At 34.8% G+C, this 23,342-nt stretch overlaps 1 protein-coding gene across 1 annotated transcript in view; it reads left to right on the top strand.

The window, feature by feature from the left end:
- The window catches only part of ARL15 (ARF like GTPase 15), a gene marked incomplete at both ends in the record, with an annotated part of 369,776 nt that overhangs the window by 166,271 nt on the left and 180,163 nt on the right, over positions 1-23,342 (top strand). The window contains one exon of the mRNA XM_084234156.1: positions 11,055-11,263. Within this exon, the coding sequence (XP_084090282.1) occupies positions 11,055-11,263 (209 nt within the window). The remainder of the gene's footprint in view (positions 1-11,054; positions 11,264-23,342) is intronic.

The following is a 23,342-nucleotide window of genomic DNA, read 5'->3' as shown; positions in this document are numbered from 1 at the left end:
AGCCACGGAGAAATTGCAACCATATTTGATCATGCATATATTTGTAACCAAAAGGGAGGGAAACGTAAAGGATAACATTTACTGTATCTGGGTACGGTATGTCAGCCTGTAGGTACACACGCACACCCACAAGCATGCGATCAGCTTGTACTAGTAGTAAATTTGGATTTTTCTATCAGACAAAATATAACTGATTAATATAAATATTAATTTAAATATTTAAATTAATTAATTGATTAATATAAATATTAATTTAAAATATAATATAACTGATTAATCCTACTGTTTCTTTTAAAATCTAATTGAACACAGACTGTTTTCATCTGAAAGGAGCAATCTCTATTTTGGTGTTGGGGAGAAGAAACCTGGACAGCAATAAGGGAGAAAGAAATTGGGGAATACACAGTGCTCGAGACTACAGTAGATGGAACATAGGAAAGAAAGTTGTTAGAAAAGAAGAAAGGGGCTACCCCAAATAAAACTAGTTTCTTTAGAATAACATTGGTTCTAATGGAAACTGTAGAGGAAGCTATTCTCCCTTGCCTCTTATTTTCAGCAATGGTAGAGTTTTAATTCTAGATCTTAGAACTCAGGTTAGTTCAATATTTCAGTCCAGTTAGATAACAGTTAACACTTAATGAACATTTAGATATTCCAAGCACTGTGCCAAATGAATCATTCAATCCTCACAATCCGTCAGGTACCTAAGTAGTATGATTTTCTCCTTACTAAAAGGAAAGCTGAAGCTTAGAACAGTTAAGCTGATCTTCCATTCAGATGGCATATGGTAGAGCTAGTTTTGAACTCAAAGAATCTGACTTCAGAATCCACACTATTTATCATTGTACCATTATTCTCTCTCCCAGAGCTGACCTGTCTATCAGGACTAAACCCAACTCCAGTGCAATGCCTTGTTTTCAAGGAAAATTGTGTACCAAATGCTAAAAAAAAAAACTGGAAGCTCCTAAAAGTTTTGGAACATAACTGATCCCTAAACTGGCAGCAACCAATATTTAATTATGACATGTAAAGTACATTGACTTGTTCAATTATATATTTTAAGTCATAGTGTATATTAGCTTATGCAAATTATTAAATAAAACCTTTGTATCCTTCCCCTGAAGCCTAAATTGTTGCCATTTGTTATTTTGTACTAAAATCTAAATATGGATCCTGGCTGTACTTTCACAGAAGAGTGACAACAAATTAAACAAAAGGAGTAACTCCATCAGGGGAGACTTAAATCTCCCCTTTGGAATTGTGATAAGCATTCCCATCAAGATTGACACAGTAAGTATTAAAGGAAAAGAGAATAAATTTGGTTGGAACCAAATAAATATTATAGGCCCAGGAAAATTCTCTTAAGTTTTAATTATAGGAGTAGATTACATAGTAATAACTTGTTTTGTGGTCATATTAGTAAGAGAAGAGAAATTGAAGTAAGAGAAGATTGTGTTTTTGAGTCATAGCTTATAGTCAATGCCTCTCATTCTTTATTGCTCTGTAGAATGAAACATTAGATATTTTTAAACTTTTTCTGTCACTTACAAATTTGTCTTTGTCTAGAACCTCATGCTAGCTCTGTCACTTTTGTCACATGGTTGAAGTTTACAATGAAAGGAAATGCTGGTAGGGGAGAAATTACAAGCTGTAATTTTCACAGTATTAAACAATCTTATTTCACTCTGACTATGTAACAAATATCTTCCAACCCAGTCAGAAAATTCTCAATTTAGTTTTCCCCAATTTGTTGCTTTGGTCAATGGCAACTTCAGTTGTACCACACTAACTTTTCTAGCCCGGCAACCACACTTGTCCAGAATGCTACAAAAGTGCTATACTAGTGTTATGCCAAATGCTAGGGAATATGCTGCTTAGTAAACATTTGCACCATGAAATTGTGATCACTTTGGGATTTGCGGGTCTTTTAAGGAGTCAGACCTCTGCTTTTCCAGAACTCTTCCCACAGCTTTTTCTTTCTAGGTTTTCTATTTCTCATGGCTGTCATTTCTGTTGGGCATCAGCACAGGCTACTAGATTACAAATAGGATCACCAATATTACAAAGAGCATAGGGCAGTACTCTTAGTTGCATTTTTAGTGCAGAGCTTAGTATATGCTGCCTTATGGCTGCATGTTTCCAAACACTAAAACAAAATTCCAAGAAAGTCTGTGCCATGAGTAGAGTGAATTTTTATTGTGTTTGTGGTCTTAATTTTTTTATAATTTTTTTATATCAGATATTAGTTGGGTGAGAGATTCCTTGCAGAACTGAATGTGTGCCAGAAATATAAAAATTATAGCTACTCACTATAAACCAATAAATTGCTGCCATCAACCAAAGATTATTTCTGAATGATGGAATGACTTGTTAGGTAAATTCTACATTTTGCATTTGAGAAATCTGAATTAATATTTTATAAAAATTTATTGAAAAAATGTTGAATGAGCTCTCACTATGTGTAAGACTGTGTTAGATGCATTCCTAGTATAGACAAATAAGTGCATGAAACGCCCACTGGCTCTTTTATTCTAACCAGGAAGATAAAATATGCATTCAGATAACTATGTTACAGAGTGGAAAGTATTATGAGCAGCACCAAGAGAAATAGACCTAAAGTTTCTGAGAAATTATTTCCAGCTGAAAGATCATGGAAGACGTGGTGCAGTGACATTTGATCTGGTGTTTGAAGGGCATGTTGTAGTTTGAATGTGCAAGAGTTGAGGCGAGAACTGACATGGCAGGACTCAGGCAGAGGGGATAACAAAACTAAATGCATGAAGGTGAAAAGTCTGGATCTAGTCCCAAAAAGCAAAAGTTGCATTTGTGGAGTATACAAGGAGAGTAATGGGGATATGAGGAAAGAATGGCCAATTGGAGCCAGATCATGAAGAACTGTAACTGTTAAATCAGGTAGTCTGGGAATTTCAAATGATGGGCATTTAATTTTTTTGAGCTGAATCGGGCTGTAACTTAAGCTAGTTTTCTAGGCAAATATTAATAATGTAATTGGATCACTGCCAGGACAGAAGTGAAGAGACCAATTAGAAGGCCATTCTGGTTCAGTTGAAGGGTGTGAATCAAGGTGAATATAGAGGATCAGATATCAGATAGTAGGCATAGTCCTCAAGTGTAGTACTTGCCGTTGAAGGTGATGATTCAAACTTGTGTTTTGTGTAATATAGATATATGGAATATCTGTTGAGGGAGGGTAAGGTGCAAAAAGGGTAACTGATGTTTCAGCTTGTGTAGTGTTTAGAATGCTGGTAAAAGATAGGCGGAGGACTCTGCTTCTCTTGGGGGTGTGTTATTTGAAGTTCAAATACTTGAACTGCAAAAAGTACAGTAATAGGATACACTGCAAAGAGTGTGGGCTGCAAAAAGTGTAATAATCTTTCTAGGCACTAAAGCATGTGATCACTCTGTTTGAATTCTAACATAATGAGAACCAAGGAGATTAGTCTGATTTCTCTGTAGACCTCTTAATTTTGAAATTGCATTCACAACTTCACTTGTCTTATCATTAGACATAAGACAGTCAGGGTGAGTGTAAAGATAGCTAAGTGTGAAACTTTTATCTTGCTGAAAAACAACTACATATTTATGCCTGCGTTTTAGCACTGTTCTCTTTCGCATATTGAAGGTAACTGGTATCTACTATTCTGAAACCTCTGTGGGATCTCAGACTTTTAATCTCTAAAATATTACTAAACCCTCCCAATGGCATTTTGTATATGTAGCCTTTATATATATATATAAATATATATGTAAAACCATATCTATAAAAATCTAAATATATATATATAAAACCATATCTGTACATATAGCCTTTATATATTATTTTTTCCACCCCATTCCCCAACACATACAGAAACACATTAACTGTAGAAGCAAATATGGTATTTTATATATATAATATAATATATAATATAATATATAATATATAATATATTATATATTAATATATAATATCATATAATAATATATATTTTATATATTAATATATAATAATATATAATATATAATACATAATATAATATATACTATAATATATATAATATATAATATATTATATATATTATATTATATATATAAAATACCATATCTGCTTCTACAGTTAATGTGTTTCTGTATGTGTTGGGGAATGGGGTGGAAAAAAAATCCACCTTCACTTAGATATAAACTTCAAAAAGGGAGACAATTTTAGTACCTTTTGTAGGAATCTGCTGGTGGTTGTCTTCAATTCTACACAGAAATTCTTCAGCAATGGTTTCCTTTTTTAAAAAGGTTTATTTATTTATGCATACAAGAACTGGAGTATAGGCCAGAGATGTGGGGGGTGAGAGGATTCACCAGAGACAGAGTAGGGAACAGAACAGGCAGACTGACTGAAATACACTGCTGAGGGGAGCAACGGGTGAGACAGGAGAGGTCTGCTTCACCATGTGGGTTTCTCTCTGGCCAGCCGGGGATCGAACTTGTGCTGCAGAGGTTGGGGATTGCTTCATAGTGCGGGTGCTTAACCCCTTGTGCCACCAGGGAGGCCCAAAAAGTAGTTTTCTTAAAGGTGATTTGCAATGTGAAATCAAAAAAATATATCAAGGAACTTTTCATACTCAGCTATAAAACATTCTCTAATCAGTCTTAGGCTTTGAGTGTATTTTTTGTCTATGCATGGTTTTGTACCACAATACACTGGCTATTTGGAAAATATAATACACCATATGTCCATCTTCCCTGAGACCCTCCCAGTGGGCTTTTTAGTATATGTGGCATACACACACACACACACACACACACACGCACACACACACTCTTACCATCTTAGAAATTAGTTGATTCATTTTTGCAAACGTTGACCCATCATTATAAATGTTATTATCACCACCAGTCTCATCATTGAGACATTATTAAGCTCCCAATGGTAGAAATACGTTTTCCGAAATTATAGTTTTTACTTGAAAACAGTTTGTTGCTGACAACCAATACTACCGTTTATTTTCCTTTTGTGGTTACAGGCTTACATATTCACTTTTGACAACATTTCTATCAAATATTAGAGCCTGAACTATCATCATTTGTCAGTTAAAATGTCAAGTGAAAATGGAGTCCTATAAAAAGTAAAAGCACTAGTTTAGCTCACAATTCAGTAGCCCAAGTTTTGAGTATTCAAAACAATCACATACTTTGGTATCTAGCTACTACTTCTTGTTTAGACAGAATATTTAAAAAAAAAAAAAGGGCCTCCCCGGTGGCTCAGCAGGTTGAGCTCTGCGTGTGAAGAGGGCCGCAGACTCTGCAGCGCTGGTTGGATTCCAGGCCAGCGGGTCAGAATCCCACATGGTGCGGCAGACCTCTCCTGTTTGGCCCACTGCTCCCCTCAGTAGTCCGTTTCGGTCGTCTGCCTGTTCTGCTCCCTGCTCTGTCTCTGGTGAATCCTCTTACCCTCCCACTCCTCCGGCCTGTACCCCAGCTCTTGTATAGAAATAAATAAATCTTTAAAAAAAACAAAGACTCATTTAAAAGCTAATTTAATAAAATTTAGAATATTGGTTTACTAACTCATTCTTAGGTAAGAGTGGTTTGGTTTTCCCCTTGCAAATATATGGTGGTTCTGCTTACAGCATCTCCTAGTACCACTCTTTGTGCTAAGTTACCAGGAATTTTATCTCACTTTGTGTTGTACCATGTAGGGTAGATGGAAATGATCAGGCTTTTTTCCGCCCTCTGGCCATTAGTATCAATGACCGACACCTGTGGTCTTACACGTGCCTGATGGCCTCACCTGGAGCAGGGTGTGCGCATGCGTGAAGGGCCACCTAAGTTGAGAGACGGCATAAAAGGCAGCAGAGGACTGTGTGGCAGAGTGCAGTAGAGGCCAGAGACGAGACCTCGAGAGAACACCACAGAGTCCAGAAAGAGTAGAGATTCACCAGGGCTAAGAGGCCTGCAACCTCCCGAACCCCTTCCCCCCTGCCTCCCTGCACCTGGTTGCCTCACCACAAATGCTGTAGAAAGATCATTAAAAGCATGAAAAGCCACTGAGGGCTCCAGGACTCCTCCTTTACCCATCTGCCTGGATCCATAGAGAACCTGTTCCATGCCTTTTGGCCCTACATACCATCAGCAAAAATGTCAGCACAATGAAAATAGCAAACATTGTCTTGGTAAGATTATGCAAATACTGTTGATCTCCTAGGACTACTGAAAGACTCCTATAGAACACACTTTTACAACTGCTTGATAATAGCTGACTTACTGACTTTCTTCTACCTCAGAATTAGATATTGCATAAACCCAGTTTTGGATTTTAATTCTACATAATAATGTTTGTGTTTTATGTGCTATCTGCTCCTAAGCAAACAGTTGGTCAGATAAACTAACAGTCACATGCTTTTCTTGGGGGTGAGTGAAGGAGGCCCTGTTGGTGTTTTACCTATAATCATTTCCATGGGCACCAGGCTGACTTTTCCCAGCCCACACCTTGGATTCTTTGTCTGGGAGTGTTCTCTCAGTGCTCAAGCCTGCTTTACTTGAGTGCCTTGCGCAAGGCGAAAGTGCTGGGGAATGAATGTCTACCCCTCCCCACAACAGCCCAACCACTAATGGGAGGTAGGTGCGGCCCCCCAGTACCTGCACCCAGAATGCTAGCAGGATTAAATGAGGTTGCCACAGTGGTAGCTGGCTTGATAACTCCTTTTGTGGGTGGGCTGTGGCTCTCACTTTCCCACTCTGCCACCAGTATGTCCTTCATTCACCTTTCAAACTGTCTGTACTGAGAGATCTCAAAATAAGGCAGAAAGTATTTATTTATATATTTCCTTCACTAATTAGCTTATACCCTTTGTGAGAAGGAAGAACTTTCTTTTTCTTCCTTCCCCACAGCATTTTCTCATGGTAGATTTCTAAAAAATTCAGAAACACCTTAATGAATCATTTTCAAGCTATGTAGTTAGCCATATGTCCAGGGGTGTGTGTGTGTGGAGGGTGGGTATTCGTTTACTCATTTTTAAGGTTCATGATTCTCAAGGGTTTCTTACCACGTTCATATGGTGGTATAAGTGTGGGAAATGAGGGCATTCCCAGAAGTACTCCAGCCAGCCTCTGTACTGTTAAGACTATCCCTTTGTACAAATGTACAATTACAATGTAATTGTAATGCACAAAATGTAACAACTAAGGGACATAACGCACATTTTGGTCATTAAATTGCCCTAGATGGCAATTTTTGGTCATTTGGCTGCCCTAGATGGCAGTCAAGGTGACTGTAACTCCTTTTGGATTTGGTCTGTGGGTTAGGGAGGGTGGGAATGTGGGCACCAAACAGGTGTTCCTAACTTATGCAATTAGACCCACATCTCAAAGCACCTGGCAGCTGGGTTGATGATACATCCATTTCTTATTTTGAATTGGTGACTAATCTAAGGTCCACTCAGCAGTACTAACCAACTCTGTGCCACCCTTGTCCCCATTGCTAGTTTCCTGACCCCAGGAAACAGGGGCTGTTCCTGCCAGAGGCATAAACAGGAGGCAGCACTGGAATTTTAGTTATTCTAAGCTCAATATTTGTGATGAGTTAGAAATGTTAAGATTGGGCAGATGGCTATACATAGTACAGTATGGTACAGTGCATTATAATAAGAGATAAAAGAAAAGGATCTCTTCACTAGATGGAATAATAGTGTAATAGCCATATATTCTGTTATATATGAGATATTTTTTAAAGGTATGGTACTTCTCTCTGGTGTGTTTCATTCACCAACACAGTCATCATTGGCCTTATTGTCATTTTGTTCCATTATTTTATGAATGTGGCAGGTGGAAATAGCATTTCTGGATGAAAGAGGTGATCTCAAGCATTGGATTTCCAGTGTTCCCCCTTTGTTCCAATGGACAGGTTCCATTAAGACATGCAACCAATATTCTCTTTATACATGTCTTCTTGGATATCCTCTGATCCTTTGACCACGTTTCCTCTGATCCAATTTCAGGCCTCATTGTAATTAGTGTTATTTCATAGGATTTGAGGGTTTGAATTAAGAGGAATAATGGTAACTTGTAGTTAATAGGAGCAAGATACTATTCATTGAATTAACTGGTTGGGAAATGTTATTGGATATGTTCCTACTCCTATGATAAATATATATGGGCACATAGGTACCTCTTATTATACCTGTTTCCCTTTTCCCCTCTTGTCTTGTATGGTAATAGAACTCTTTATTAAGCTTTCTCACCTTTCTAGTGAATGATCTTTCTATTTCAGTCATATTAGACCTAAATATATATTTTATGTGTGTCACCTTGGGTACATTATGTAATTGTGTTTTGGTTTTCTCATTTATAAAATGAGAGTGATAACACTACCTTGCCTCATAAGCCTAGTGTGGATATATGTGTTAATACACGTAAAACACTTAGCACAACCAACAAGTATTTCAAAGCTATAATTAGTCAGTTCCAACTTTTGGTTGGCTGTGAATACAGAAGTTCTGTAAGATCAATGAAAGCATTTTGTGAACATTAATTAACTCTATAGAATTTACAGTGGAGTATGTCACATATATTCTTACATGAAAATTGTATGCTAAGCATCCTTTATGTCAGTAAAACTTACAGAAATCTCATATACAGATACCAATGCACACAATATTTTGGTTGTTTTAAACATTGGCCACTGGATAACAATGCCTCCAATTTTGCTTCTGAGGCTTAGGATAATTCCTGGCTTGTGGTAGATGTAGTTTGTAGCAGATGCTGTTGGTATACTACATGGATCTCCTTCGCTGGATTTGCATCCATCGCCCAGCTGCTGCGGGGACTGGCTGCTAATGACTCGCACCTGTACATTTCTCCAGAGGCCTGCCCTTGGCTGACAGTAATTACCTCAAGCAAACATGTTAGAGAGATTATGAGATCATACCCGAGCCCCCTCTGTTTCTCCAGGGTGACTCAGAGCCAGTGACTGTACAAGGTATAATAGCCTGGCCCCCTTGCCTTTGAACTGGATAATGTCTGTGGGTCAGTCCATACTCTAGAACTCCTCACTGGATCAAGTTGAAGCTGGATTTCAGAAACCATATTTTTGTCTAGTTCCTTCCCCCAAGTGTACTCCCTTACCCCTGGTTTTGCCCAAGCACTCTTGTCTATAATGAATAGTACACGATATAACATCTTGGGCTTTATGTCCAGAGAACCTAACCTACAATGTTGCTAATCTTAGCATCTCTGTTTCTTTCTTAGTTCCATAGTCAATTTAAACAAACAATTCCCTTTATTAAGTAATCTCTTGCTTAAATTTCCCTTCTCTTTTTGTTTTGTTTTCTTGGTTGGACCCTAAGCGGTGTGTATCATCTCTGCTAATTGCTCATATACCATGTCTTTGAATGTTTATGGTTATGCCTCATCAAATGCCCTTGATCTTTTTATATATATGGCTTTTTCAGTATAGTATTATGATGAATACCTCAAATTTTAGAATCTAAAAATGAGTTTCAAAGTCTGAGTCAGTGATACCTCCTTCCTAGGGTTGTTGTAAGAGTTATAAGAGTTATTCTTTCTAAAACACTCACCACTGAGCCTAGAATGTAGTAGTAAGTGGTCAAAATGATAACTGTTTGGTTACTGATAGTACTATCACTATTAAAAGAGTATTGTCCACTCTGGATGGGGTGCTCATTTTTGTCTCTCAGGACACCCAGTGAGTACCCCTATCACAGTGCTTTATGATATTGTATTATACTCTTTTGTTTTCTATTTCTCTCAGAAAGGCATGAACTTTTTAGTGGCATCCATTGATGTGTTGTCTTTCTAGGGGAAGAAAAGACCTAATTTATGTAACTCTTGCTGAGTTCCATGGGAAATATTCCCAACCAGTCAAATTTCAAGCTACCTACATGAAGTCACTGAACACTGAAGTAGGAAGAGACAACACACAGTTGGCTTTTGCTAGTCTGTATTCCTACTCACTCTTTGATTCCTAACACTTAGCATAATGTAGCTAAGATGGGAGCTAGACATTCAGTAGATGACGAAAATGTAGTGCCTGATTGGTGAAGGCTTGCGCATATACACTAAAGTGATGGAATAATTTGGTATCTAATTTTTGTTACATAACTGGAATGCACTCCCCTCATGCACACACATGCCTCCATGCATGACCACCCCACGCCCATGTGCATACACACACATGCACAGCCCATGCTACTCATGAATTTAATCAAAATAAAGCAAGCAGTTAAGATGTGGTGGGCAATGCTCATGCCCTGCCTTGGCAGGGAGTCTCTAACTCAGATACAAGTCTCAAATTTGTAATTTATTAGACACATGAATGGGGATTAGTAATTTCATATGTCTTGGCCTTAGTCTTCTCAGAAGGTTGGAGTGAACAGTCTCTAAAGTTGCTTCTAGTCTCAAAATCTATAATGCCTAATGAGCATATAATTTTATTTCCTCCTCCTCTCATTTTTCACATCCCATCTTTGAGCTTTACATTGTGCCAAATGCTGGAAATACAAAAAGGGATAAGATGTGCCCATGGCAGATGAAAATCTTCATGTCTTTTTTCTGAACGTTCTGTCATCTGGAGACTGAGTTTGCTCATTGCCAAATGTATTTGTACAAATACACCGAAGGCCAAAATTTTAGTTCCTCACAAATTTTAGCACTTTGACAAATAAATGTATTGGGTTACTAGTTTAATTTTCTGGATGAAAATAACTAAGGCAAGCAGTTCTTTCAGAAAATGTCAAATCATGCTAATGGTGTGGAGAAAAGCCTCAGTGAACAACCAGCTTATGTCATGCTTTGAGTTAGGCTCAAACTCAATTTATAGTTTATTTACAGCTACTAAGCAAAATCAGTAAAAAATCTGAGTCTAAGTCTAGGAAGTATTTATCCTGTTCTTTCTCACATTTGTTCATATCATCTGTGACCTCTGCACTTAAATATTTAAAAGTTATGTTGATTTTCAATAAGAATTACTATTGGGAACATTTTTCACTTATTATGCTATTTTCAGAACTAGTTTTAAAATTAATTTGTTTTTGTTTCGACAGGGGCTGATAATATCCGGAAATACTGGAGTCGATACTACCAGGGATCTCAAGGGGTAATATTTGTATTAGACAGTGCTTCTTCAGAAGATGAATTAGAAACTTCTAGAAATGAACTGCACTCAGCTCTTCAGCACCCACAATTATGCACTTTACCCTTTTTGATATTGGCCAATCATCAAGACAAGCCAGCTGCTCGATCAGTACAAGAGGTAAGTCTGATTAACATGACAATCCTTTATCTTGTTGCTACACTTTTCCTGCCATCTTGAAATTTGAAAAAAAAAAATCTATTATTAGGAATCTGCTGCTTGTGTTGTTTTCACCATGAAACCTCCATTTTCTCAGAAAGCAGAAAGCCTCTTTCAGTCTGGTAGAAATGTTAACATACTTTACCCCACTTGGAGAATCTAGGTTTTTCCACTGTTCAGAAAAAGTTAGAGGACTTACCTGCATATTTCTGCATCTATTTTAAAAGGTGACATTTCTGGTTATTTAATTCTTTTTAAAGATTTATTTTTATTTATGCATACAAGAACTGGGATGTAGGCCACAGGTGCAGGGGGGTGAGCACAACAGGCAGAATGGGGAGCAGAACAGGAGGAGCCACTGAAATACACTGCTGAGGGGAGCAGTGGGTGAGACAGGAGAGGTCTGCTGTACCATGTGGGCTAGTTCCCTAGCTGGGGATGAAACTCATGTTGCAGTGGCCGATGATATCTTGATAGTGCCAAGACTTAACCCCCTGTGCCACCCGTGAGGCTCTGGTTATTTCATTTTTCATTTTTTTTTTAACCCCACCAACTAACTTAGTTCATTCTTTTCAGGGATGTCATGTTATTATCCCTCTGAACTGCTCACCTTTGACTAGAAGCAGTGGGTCCTGTTCTGTAATCAGCCAGGCTGGAAATCAGTGTCTTATCTTGCAATTTCCATACCACCAAATGTATTTTAATATGGGCCAATTCTATATCTTTCTCATTTAATTTCATTTCTTAACTTATATCTCTCCTCTAAAAGCATGAGACTAATTCAGGCCAAATAATCAGTGTCTTACTCAGTAGAATTTTTTGATTCATGGCACTAAGGTAATGTGATATGTGAATAGTTTTTTAAAAACTTTCCATTATGGTGAATGTTAAGCTAGGTACGGTGGAATCAAAATGGTCAATGTATTCCTTTATACCGGTAACTTTCACAGTATATATTCTCTCACCCTTCAAAATATTGCATGCTTTTTTTAAAGTAGTTGCAGAATAAGATGATTAATGCCCTTTCATCTGAAAAATGGATGAAGATCCAAGGATATGACATGTTCTAATTCCAAACCTCCCTTACACTTATTGTGGTGCCCATGGGCAATAGCTTTGTTCTTGTGCCTGTCTTTGCACCTGTAAAATGGAAATAATGCAATTTTTTAATAATAGTATATATAGTGACATAATTATTAGTGTTAAATTAGTTTATGATTATAAGGTGCTTTGCTGAAAATGTGTTGTTATACTGAGATTAATTATGGGAAGTATAAATGCATTATTACAGAATACATAGACAATCTAACATTTTATACATATATACTATAAATGTTAAAAAAACACATCAGTGAAACAGACATAATTCAAGTGATATAACTTTTACTCAAGTTATGTGCAGTAGCTATAAGGAACTTTTTTTCTTTCAAATTTAAGAAACTATATTTTCCTTAGGCATTAAGAATTAAAACTGATATGGTCTTTAACTTGTCACTCAGGAATCCTCCATAGGAATTAAAGAGTATCACCTTGAACATAGGATGCTTTGAACAATTAATTGCTTTTGAGTATGTCTGGTGTGTGTTGACTATCTCTCCTAGGAGAAGGGCGAATGTCTTTTTGTGATCCACCTTTAAGTAAGACAGAGATGAAGCTATAAATATGTAATCATAGATGTGATTTGAAAATTATTGTAAACATATATAAAGGAGTATATGTAGTTTTGACATCCCTTTTTATTTATATAATTTTAAATAAATTCTTCTCAAAATTTTTACTTATACTGGAATTTCCAAATACCATTTTGAGGACTGCCTTATGTAAAGCATCATTCCTATCATTTTGTGAACATACCACACAAGTGCGTAGGAACATTTTAGACTGCTTTAATTAAATACATGGACAAATTCCATTATAAGTCTTGAAGTTTGTGAAAACGAAATGCTCAAGCTTTGGATTTGGCAGAAAAAGATAGGAGCTTCCTCCTTTCCCCCTTGCTTGACAGACAAAGGTTTCTCAGTAGAGTGTGTTATGATTCCTTGTTAAGGTAACCCCTGGAATGTTTTAGGAATTACATGAATGCTTTTTCATTAGCATGAAAATGGAATTGTGAAATGAATCTTAAACTTTTTATTAACAATAACATTGAAATGGTGGGGAGCAAGAACATGTAGAAGAGCAGGTAAGACATTGAAAATTAAGCAAAATCACAGTATTTATACCTGTTAATGTGTGTGCCCCTTGTGGAAACTCCATGTAGTAAAATGATGGTGTTTTGCTCTACAAATTATCTGTAAATTTTGGGCAAAATTCTGTTCTCTCTGAGTCAAGGAAAATGCAATCAGTTTGCCGAAAAGCATTGAACAATTCTTTGATGCAGTTAAAAGAAGACAGTGCCTCCCATTTAAATTTTGACATTTTGTGCTTAACGTATTATGCAAAAATGTTGCAATTATTTATCCTGTCACTGGAGTAAAACTTTAAGAAGTACATATTTGTCATTTAATGAGGATACTAGGATATTGTTGATTTTTATAGGAGTTGCTATAGATATTCTAGGAGTTAATAAGGGCTGGTGAAATCCAAAGGAGGAAGCTGAATTATTCCTGAGATTCCCACAGAGGCTGAAAATCTTCAGGATATGTTTAGTTCCTGCCTCTGCAATGAGTGATACTATATTTGTGTGGAGAACTGAGTTAAGATAGGAAGACAATGGTTAAAATTACATTGTAACCCATAAAGTGAGGGCAACATGCCCAATTATGCTGTTGCCCTCTTAGAAGCAAGTGAAGTCTTGTACATTGCATAGTTTCCCTTTCTGTAATATACCTGGTAATGACCTGTGTTTAACTTACCAGAATTTTAAGATTTTATGTCTTGAGAATTAATAGCAGAAACATGTTTTTAAACAATTAACTATATTTTTTAAAGAGCAAAACAGTGAGAAAAGACCATCCTTTATATACAGTCTGAAAGCCAAGCAGTTCTTGCAACAGATGTTTGTTGTATTCACTTTGGGGAGGTGTACTTACCACAGTTTTCCCAGATTTACTCATATCAACTGTTTTTCTGTGTAGAAAACATAATACATATATCGATAACTATATCAAGTGGCCCTTTGGCTTCATTAGGGGAAAATCTGGTCAAATTTAAATGACAGCTTTTAAAAAAATGAGAAATCTTAAGGTAAATGATTGGTTTTTTTTGTATTGAATTGTAATTGTATCTAATTTGTTTTACAACTCCCATAGGAGAGCATACTTAAGTTCTGAAGTTATTTAATAGATGAGGATGATTTTATGAGAAGTTAAGTTGATAGAGTAGCCAATAAATGTAATCCTATTTTCTCACTACACAGTTGTAGATTGTCATGTTCTTGCCATCTTGCTTTTTAAAAATCTTTATTTTATTGGCCACTACTATATCTCATAAAATGACACATTTTGTCAACATGAAGTAGTTCATCCTTTCAGCAAGCTAATCTGCTTTTTTATTTGTCCATATCCTTAATCAAAAGTGTTTAGCTTTTTCAGAAATAATATATAAAAATACCATCTCAACTATTCATCATTTATCTTTACTTAAGCAAATATTCAGGAATTTGGAAATGAAACATTTTTTTGTAGTGGAATTATAAGGTCAAATGATAGTGTTGGTTCCATGACTTTTTTCTGTCTTTTTTAATTGAAGCACATGAAACTCCAGCTCTTAAATTAGGGTGTTAACATTATAGTTAAAATTGTGATCAGGCATCTCTCAATTTTCATGTAATTGTAATTCATTTTGTCATTGTGATTTGCCTAGAATGTGGTGTTATTTTCAAAAAGTATAGGATATAAATGTGAGAAGAGTATTTCCAAGTATTTCTGTAGTCATATAAACATTACTAGCTTTTTAGACCATGTTTTGTTTTGGTTATAAATATTCATGTTATTTTAATACTTTTAATATTCAGTATATCATGAATAGTTTATCTAGTTCTCACTTTTTAGTCTAAGTACATCTTCTGGAAAAGAGTGTTTTTATGTTACTTAACTATTTCACTTAATTATAATTACTTCTTATTTATAGATAATTATTTTGATATTGCATGCTTCTTTTTCCTTCCTACAAAAGACCAGAGAGAATTTTGAAGGTTTGAAATTCTGGGACACTGTCTATTAGAGCAGTGTTTGTTTTATCCCCCCCCCTTTGGTAGCTCCATGAAGTAGCAAATAATATCTCTGATTATGTGACAAATCTTTTTTTCATTTTTTAGAAAATGCAAAATAGTGTTTAAATCATATAAAACATTCAGCTTCATTTAACATTACTTTCTGTATATACAGAGAAATATGTTTGTAAGATAATGATAGTAAAGAGTCATATACTTTGAATCTTAAGAGTCTTCCAAGTATCTTGACCTGCCTCTTGGCAGCATTTTAGGATACTGATGGATTTCACATAGAGTAGTGTACATGCCTATTGTGTGAGCATTTTGAAAACTCCCTGATGGGATGTATACTTTTTCTAAAATGATACAAGATACAAATTATTTTTTGTCTGTTTCTTACAGATGTACTCCATGCGGTTATAATTTAGTCTTGGGGGAAACAACAGGGTTTAGAAGTTGGTTTTCCTCTGAATGACTCAGTGATCTCTGAAAATGTTCACTAACTTGCAGCAGAAGCCTAATTAGCAATCATTTCAATAGTTACAAAAGTGGTGGTATTACTTTAAAGGGTTCAATTAGTAGCCAAGAACACTAAAACAGAATATTGATTGTTTGTGTATGTTTCTTTTTCTCCTCTATATGTATTCCTTGGGAAAATTAATTTGTATACTTGATTTCATTGGTTTTAAATCTAGGCATTCTGCTCTCATCGTTTTCCCCTCTGTATGTATACCTGCATTTTCTTGTATCTGCCTGGCAAGATTGTGAGAATGTTTCCTGTCTACTGAAAACTAGTAAAATTCACATTAAAAAATGTTACAAAAGACAGATGCATTTTTGATGCAGTCAAAGCAAATTTCCTGGAGGGCAGGGGAAAGCTGGCTCAATCCTGGTTTTGCTAAATCTTAAATGAAAGAAACAACTATCACCACCACCACTACCACCCCCCCCCCCAAAAAAAAGCAAAGGAATATCCATTCTATTAAGAAAATTAGATAGGGTCACAAAGTAATACATTTGAGAACATAATAGATTGTGCAAAAAAAATTATTTTCTTTTAATCTGCCATTTCTTTCCACTTTAGTCAGTCATATGCATGTCTTCGTTACATAAACCTGGTAAGATTTGGAGTCTTTAAATTATTCCTCTAATTTCTCCCATTTCTGCCTCTTCAGTTTCCTCTCTGTACCACCAGATCTCCCTATCTCCCTATTCCCCTACAGTAACCAAAAAGAACAGACTTAATTGTTTTTCATGATACCCATATTAAAAACCAGTACTATCTTCTAATTCCTTCTGGATTCAAATGGTACTCCACAGCTCTTATGTTAATGCATTTGATAATTGAATTCTCTTTTCTCACTTATTCTTATCTACTGTTCACTCTTTCTATTGCCTTAGGAAATCCACCTCAATATTATGTGTCACCTCAAGAGGTCTTCCTGAACGCTCATGATTGAACTAGGTGTCCTCCTTCTGACTTCCCAAGACATCCTAGGCTTTTCCTAATCATAATATTAGAATTAATCGCCTTTTAAGTTTTCTTGCTATCCCTCAAGATCATGAGCTCCTTGAAGGACAGGAATAATGGCTTGTTTATGTCTCTATCCTTAATACATGTTGTTTTAATATGTGAGTCCCTCTGAGCCTTTCCGTACAGGCTTCCCAATAGGCTTTATGCCATCAACTTTATCTGGATTCTTTTTCTTTTCTCTACCCAATCTGACTACTCCATTTCCATTCTTGAATATGAAAAATTTCCTTTTCCTCTGCATTAAACCTGATCTTTAAATAATGCTTATGAACCACATCTTTCATGAAACCTCAACACTCTAACCATCTTAATAATTTTAAAGAGCTTTAATCTGATAATTATCATATTTACAAATGTTTCTTTTCATGTGTTTTTAGGTATTTTTATTTGTCTAGATCCAAATGAGGACCTGACTTAATAGCAGGTTATTATTTTCTTCCCAAAATTGTTCATAGAAAGTGGTAGGGTATCTTCACTTACTAAATATATTTTAATGTTTTTATTCATTGCCTGTATTTTAAGTGTATAAATCTTGCTTCTGTTGGCTATCATTCCAAACTCCCTTTGACTGCTACTGTGTGTCACATGAGACTGTTCCTTGATGAAATTCAGTGGAAATGTAATTGAGATAGTTTTAAAAAATGAATTCAGTGTAATAAAACAAGTTTAGTTTTGTAATTAACAGCAGTGCTTATTACATTAATGAAACTTAGCAAGATTTTAAAATTCTTACATTTAACACCTTTTCTTCCTATGTGTGCTAAAGTATTTCATAATAATGAATCGTAACTAATACTAGCTTCATCCAGGCAGTATTATTTTGCTTTCTTCTGGGTCACTTTGAAGCAATATGTATTTGAGTGACTGTACTATAAACTTCAACCTAAATATATGTTTCAATTTTGTGTTTTGTAAAAGGTAACATTTCATTAAACCTTAGTCAACAAAGGCAATGATTGATTCCAGGGCAGCTTACAGGTCCATTTCCTTGACCCTTAGTTCCATTTATTTGTATATTTATTTTATTTGCAAAAGAAAATTCAGTCACCGTACATTCCATAGCTTACAAAGTTAATAAAACATTTGTCGAGTTAAATTAATTTGAAAATAGACACATAGTTAATGTCAGTAAGGTGCTTTGAAGATAAAAAGCACAATAAGCGTTAGTTATTATCATTATGATAATTATTATCATTATTATTATTACATAGTGTCTGCTTAAAAAATACCTTTGGTTACTATGGGATGGCTGAGACTAATGAGAGGGGTTAATCTGCTGGATTTTATCCAGAACTAAGGATTTGAGACATAATACACTAGTTTTTTTTTCTTAATAGATCAAGAGATATGTTTGTTTATTCTCTTCCCTAAAGAAAAATAAACTTCCTATAATGCAAAAGCATCTGAACTCATTTTGAATAACTTGAATGTTTTCTTAAATCTCTAAAAAGATGTCTGAGGAGTAAAAATAGGTCTGAAAAGTTTCTGAAAACATTGGCATTGATATCTGAATAGTCAAGGACCTTAATTTCTTAATTAACTATTTCTGAGTTGCTCAAAATATAATATTTTATATACTGAAAAGAAGAAAACATTAGGGATAGAAAACAAATAATTCATATTACAAAAATGAACAGTTTAATCTTTGGGAAATTATAACATTATAACTGTAAATTAACTCTAGTGAAAATATTTTGAGGAAGAATCTTTAGATTATTTGTAACAAAGAAAACATCAGCCAAATTTCTCACATGATGCAGCAGAGATCATTATCGTAAGTCAGAGAGATAAAGGAAATATTTAAGCATTTTAACACACATGTATTAAAGTCAAATATACCCTCAGTCTCATAATCAGGAAGATATAACTGACATGTCTGAAGAAGACATTCCCTAATATTATTGCAAATTAAGTAAGAAAAGACCTCAAGAGAATGAAAAGAAAAAAAGGTGCCTAGAGCCAATGAATTACAATTGACAACCTAAAGGCAGTTGAAGAACCAATTGCTAGAGTGATTGCAAAGCTATTCATAGTGTGCAGCAGACAGAGCACACTAGAAAGCTGGAACAATGCCTTCAGTTCAGCAATATTGCTTCAAAAGAATGGAAGAGGGGAACGGGAAGAGCCACTGACCCTGAGACCAATTTCCAGGCAGCTGCACAAACTATATACTGTAATTAAAGGTTTTTGACCAGTAATCACAGCAAAGCCAGACTACAGAAAGTCTAGGGAACCAGCAGGGTTTATAATGAGGCAGACATCCTTAAAGCATGGAAAAAGCAGGTAAGACAACCAGTTCGTTTCTGGCAGTGACTTTGAAAAGCTCTGCTGGGTTAGCCCAAATATGAAAATCACATATTTTTGGCTTCCTTCCTATAAGAACAAAAACATGTTATGAAAGTTATCTGTTTCATCTTTTGATATGAATAGACTGATACAGTGTTACCTAGAAATAGGCATTTTCTTTTTTATTTCTGTACCTATGAGTTATATGTGCCTTTGATGAAAACAGTGAACTAGATATATGCAGTGGTACACTCAGTAGGCTGAAGGCTGCTCAGAAGTGGCCTCTTCTCCAGGGCTAGAAATGAACTACTCCACACCTGAGTCATTTTCCTGTAATCCTTCTTTTCTCTTTTGTTTACTAGTGTCTAGAAACTCTCATCTTTTTCTTTTGTTTATTTAGTAATATCTCTTTATGGAGAATTCCAGATTCAGTCATAGACATTTAAATATTCATATAACTGGTTTGAATAATTTGTATCTTGAGAAAAGGGGTATCTAATGGATGGTATAGACTTACAACACAAATACGAAAGCCTTCTATCAACGTATAATGAAGCAACATCCTATTTTGCTGACACCACATCATTCCCTCCTGACTGCACCTACTAGGGTCTTTGCTGTGTTGGACATCACGTGATCTAATAGTGAAGTGGGAATTACCTTCTTTACTAGAAACTGTGAGGTGTAAATTTGGATACATATAAGTCTTTGACTAAAAAGATGAGCATGTATGGGCTTTCCACTCGTTGCTTTTAGAGGAAAAGTCAAGTAGTATTTCATTTAGGCTTATAATTTAACTTGTTCAGTTGTTTTCAGCACAATGTGCATAGATTTAGTTCATTCACAGCTAAAATAAGATTACAGGGGTTCAAAAGAATGCTCAATAAAGAATGTTTAGATTGTCATTAACTCCATAAAATAACTGAAACAATTTTCATCAATGATAGGTGAAGCCAACAAAGACTTATAGGGAGAATATTCTATGTAAGAACTGTGAAATCATTTGTGGGTTGCATAGAACAATATCATGTTAACATGTAGAATCTGTAATATTTATTTTTAATCTGTGCTTATGACTAATAATTTGTCAAGCAAAACAAATTCTTTATTGAAAGGGGCCAGAGTGGAAAATCTGGGTAAACTTGTATATAGTTTACACAAGGAGAACAAAGAAATAATGAAATGAAAATAAATCTTGGCAGGGGAATCCTTAGAGAACAGCTGGTTGAAGAATTACAATTGTTAACGGTGCCTTAAAAGAAAGATATTCTCTCATCATATTTTAGCATATTGCATTAAAGACAAGATTGAATAATCATTAGGGGGATCTGAAAAATAGGAGAAAAAGGATCTTGAGAGAGAGGGATATAATTTATATGAAATAAGTAATACCATGATTACTGTTAGTAGTAGTAGTATTATGCAGAAGTATATTATTTGGCCCAGAAAAATGTCCTGATTTTCCAAAATATAAAAACTTTAGTTCTCAAGAAAAAACACTTTATTTCTTATTACATATAAATATTTACATTTTATGTTAGTTTAATTTAAAATGGTACTTGTTAAATCCTAAATATTTGAATTATTTAGATGTATGGGTAATATTCATAAATATAAAATGTGTGTTTCTGCATCTTTAGGTCAATAAAAAGAGATACCAGTTTTCCATCTTTTTATATTGACTGATTAATTAAATTAATTAAAACTCAAGTCTGGCCATCTCTGTTTTTCCTTAGTTAGTAACAACTTTTTAATGATATAGCAATAAGCAAATTAAATTCCTTTTTCAGATGAAAAAAGGAAAAAATACTTTAAAATAATACATAGGACACCAGATTATTTGAGCCTGTTATGATTAACAGAAATTTTTTATTAAATGGCCATCTCTTTTATTGTATCAGAGGCTCCATTTATTATTATTTTTAATAATAAATCTTTTAAACTATCAACACAGTTTTCTGCTCTAGGGAAATAGTCTCTAATGACTCTGAATGTGCTGCATTCCTTTAATTATTTAGAGCTTTACTCTGGCAGTGTATATGCAGAAAGTATAGGCTGTTTTGTTGAATCTGTACTACCTCCATAGAAAGGCCCTAGACATTACTTTTTTGGTAAAAAACTAGACAAAAATCTGTGTTTTTGTAGTTTCATCTATTAAAAATGGAATACAAACCCTCTAATTCCTTTATACTTGTCATTTGGGTTTTTTTTTTTTAAATTATATGTGAAAAATCATGTGAGTTAGTCAAGATTTTGCAATATAGTTTTCTATAACCTTAGTAAATCTGAAGTGAAATTGTCTGCTGTTAAAAATGCCTTATTTTTAAAATGTTAAGACAAGAGATATTGTTATAATTCCTGGGTTGATATTCACTGAAATTAGTTTTAGAATAACAACTCTCCTCCAGTTCGTTCACAAATATTTATAAGTTTGTAAAGAATTGTAGTGAGATTACTTGATCCATTCTCTGTCAATTTAGATTGTATGATTAATATCTTAAAGAAAAATTTACTCCCATTGTTTTTATTTGGTTTCTTCTTGGAGTATTAATCTTTAAAAGCCCATTGAATCTTATTTTAATTAATAATCTGTTTAATAAAATCATATGGTATACTTTTAAGAAGGTACAAAAACTAGAAAATGAAAAAGTATGCCAAACAGATACTTTCTATTCCTGTGCTTTGTTTTGCTCTAATTTACAATTCTTAGCTTTTAACCAGACTACTTTATTACCAAACTTTGAATGTCAAAAGGTTAGAAACACCAACTTAATGAATTTTGCTTAATAACATAATGAAATACGTACTATATTTTAATGAATGTAATTATCTTAAAGATAGTACTTCTGAGATACTTGTAGTAAGATATTATAATCATTTTAAGAAAATTAATTTTAATAATTTAGCCTGTAGGTTGTTACCATGAGTTTTAAGCAGTTTATTGAGTCAAATGAGGGGAGAGGATTTAGAGGAACTCTCCCTCTGATTTCACGAGAAGAATTTGTGATTGTATGAGGATATGCATCTAAGGAGTCATACTTTAATTAGTTTAATTAGGAAAAATTTCAAACAGATAAGTATAGGGAATAATACAGCAGAGAAACTCATCTACCCATTACCCATATTTAGCAAATGCTAACATTTTACCATATTTGTTTCAGATCTTTTCTTTAAAGAAACAGATCACTTCTTCAAAAGTAATTTATATATTGAAATTGGTGTGTATCTTACCTAACATATTTTTATACTTTGAATACAGATGTATGTATCTCTCAATACATACAGTAACATTTTATGTGATAAAAATTGTATACAAGTGGTATCTTGCAGTATATACTTTTTTTAAAAAAAGATTTATTTATTCTATATAAGAACTGGGGTACAGGCCAGATGCGTGGGAGGTTGAGAGGATTCACCAGAGACAGAGTGGGGAACAGAACAGGCAGACTGATGAAATACACTGCTGAGGGGAAGAGCAGGCTAGACAGGAGAGGTTTGCTTCGCCACATGGGACCCTCTCTGGCTGGCCGGGATTGAACTGGTGCTGCAGAGGCTGCGGACAACTTCACAGCGCAGCGCTCAACCGCCTGTGCCACCAGGGGAGGCCCTGCAGTATATACTTCTTGTCACATTTTTTTTCATTAAATTTTTTGAGACTATCTGTGATATATGTAAATCTAGCTCATTCATTTTTCACTGATATATTATGTTCCAAGACATGATTGCCCATAATTCATTCTTTTATTGATAAATTTTTTGGTTGCTTGAAATTATAAAATTTTTGAAATTACTAACAAAACTGTTGATCAATAAATACCTTTGTACATGTTTCCTTGTGTATATGCAAGCATTTCTCAATTGTGTATATATAATATAAAATTAGAATTACTGGGGCATCAGAAATACATGATTATTAAGCTGGTGGGTTTTTAACTTGGCCCTTTGGGTTTGGAGATTGGGCAAACAATAAGATTTCGAGGTCAGACCATCTGGATTAAAATCCTTTTACTGCTGACCAGCTAAACAATACTGTGCAAAAACTTAAATCCATTTTCTTATCTGTAAAA

This window comes from Talpa europaea (assembly GCF_964194135.1).
Source record: "Talpa europaea genome assembly, chromosome: 5".
NCBI lineage: Eukaryota > Metazoa > Chordata > Mammalia > Eulipotyphla > Talpidae > Talpa > Talpa europaea.
Note: the sequence above shows the minus strand (reverse complement) of the source record. Positions and strands in the feature narration are given on the sequence as shown.